This window comes from Thamnophis elegans, unplaced genomic scaffold, assembly GCF_009769535.1.
Source record: "Thamnophis elegans isolate rThaEle1 unplaced genomic scaffold, rThaEle1.pri scaffold_101_arrow_ctg1, whole genome shotgun sequence".
NCBI lineage: Eukaryota > Metazoa > Chordata > Lepidosauria > Squamata > Colubridae > Thamnophis > Thamnophis elegans.
In genome coordinates this window covers 109,877-111,898 of record NW_022473575.1, presented here as the reverse complement: position 1 = coordinate 111,898, position 2,022 = coordinate 109,877, and the positions used below count along the sequence as shown (strand labels likewise).

The window sequence follows — 2,022 nt, the reverse complement described above, 5'->3', positions numbered from 1 at the left end:
AGAGAGAGAGCCTTAAATATATTAATGCTCCCTTGACATCCCAATCCTCTGCAAAATGATGCTTATTGGGTGTGTGTGTGAGCACAAAACCCACAAAACAACTCATTTTCTTTGCCCGGGATAGCTTTAGCAGCTTTGCATTGCAAAGCCCATCCTCCCCAGCCAGAAGGGGATGATGAGACCAACAGAGTAATAATGTTACAACTCTCCCCTCCTTGCAGCAGGCTAGGATCCCAGGATTAGGTAGGGGTGTGTGTCTGTGTGTTTGTGTGTATGTGCTAAAGTCTTTGGCAGAGTCAGATTTACAGAGTTGGAAGGGGCCTCGAAGGTCATCTAGTCCAACCAACCCTCCTCCCACCCCAGCCGCCCAAGCAGGAGACACCACACCAGACGTCTTCCAACGTGACAACTTTAAGACTTGTGGACTTCGACTCCCAGAATTCTCCAGCCAGTTCATTTGCTCAGTTTGCTGAAGTCAAGATATATTATGCTTACTGCATACCCGCCATCTATTAAGAAAGTTACCCTCTGCGGCTGCCTGGAGAATTCTGGGAGTTGAAGTCCACAAGTCTTAAAAGTGGCCAAGTTTGAGGGCCCCTGCTGCCCTGTGCCATTTGTGACAGATGTCAGTCCAATCTCTTCTTGAAAGCCTTCAGGGATGAAGCTCCCACAACTTCTGAAGGCAAATTAGTGTGTCTTTCCCTTTTATTGCATTGCAACTTTTGTGGGTGACTTAAGGCTGCTGTGTTTTATATGTGCAGTTTCTGACTATCTCTTTTATGTGGCTGTTTGCACCTTAAACTACATTCAGGGGTCATTCCTTTTGAAAGGAATTTGGTTATTCCTTCCGCATCTGGTTTTAAGGACTTTAGCTTAAGAGTAGTAACTGTATGGGGGATCTTAGAGTCCTGGTGGACATTTAAATAGGAGCCAGCTGTGGCCAGCAGCTGCCAAAAAAGCCAACACAGTTCTAGGCTGTGGGGAATTCATCAAATTTGCAGATGATACCAAGCTGGCAGGAATAGCCAACACTCCAGAAGACAGGCTTAAGATACAGAAGGATCTTGACAAACTTGAACATTGGGCACTATCTAATAAAATGAAATTCAATGGTGAAAAGAGTCAGGTTCTACATTTAGGCAAGAAAAACGAAATGCACAGGTACAGTATAGGTGGTACCTTGCTCAACAGTAGTAACTGTGAGACGGATCTTGGAGTCCTAGTGGAGAACCATTTAAATAGGAGCCAGCCGTGTACAGCAGCTGCCAAAAAAGCCAACACAGTTCTAGGCTGCATCAACAGAGGGAGAGAATCAAGATCATGTGAAGGGTTAATACCACTTTATAAGGCCTTGGGAAGGCCACACTTGGAATACGGCATTCAGTTTCGGTTGCCACGATGTAGAAAAGATATGGAGACTCTGGAAAGAGTGCAGAGAAGAGCAAGAAAGAGGATTAGGGGACTGGAGGATAAAACATATGAAGAACGGTTGCAGGAACTGGGTACGTCTAGTTTAATGAAAAGAAGGACCAGGGGAGACATGATAGCATCTTCCAACATCTCAGGGGTTGCCACAAAGAAGAGGGAGTCAAGCTATTCTCCAAGGCACCTGAGTGTAGAACAAGAAGCAATGGGTGGAAACTAATCAAGGAGAGAAGCAACTTAGAACTGAGGAGGAATTTCCTTACAGTTAGAACAATTAACCAGTGGAACAACTTGCCTCCAGAGGTTGTGGGTGCTCCATCAATGAAGGTTTTCAGTAGAATATTAAATTTCTTTAGCTTTTTTTTTTAAAGTTATCTGGTTTTTAACTATCAGGTTGCAAAAACAATTATCTAAATTATTGAAACACTGACACAGAAGGTGCAGGACAGAGAGAGATGAAGGCTAAATTATGATTTTAAAAAAAACCCACTCTTATTTAATTAATTGATGTTGTAAGCTGCCCAGAGTTGTTGCATATGAAATTGTTGATAGATAGATAAATAAATAAAATACGTACTTCTTTCCTCTCTAGGAAAC

General features: G+C 43.0%; 1 protein-coding gene across 1 annotated transcript in view; it reads right to left on the bottom strand.

Moving 5' to 3' along the window:
- The window catches only part of LOC116523204 (probable carboxypeptidase X1), a 9,653-nt gene extending 9,153 nt beyond the window's left edge, over positions 1-500 (bottom strand). The window contains exon 1 of the mRNA XM_032238291.1: positions 496-500. Within this exon, the coding sequence (XP_032094182.1) occupies positions 496-500 (5 nt within the window). The remainder of the gene's footprint in view (positions 1-495) is intronic.
- Positions 501-2,022: the final 1,522 nt, after the last annotated feature.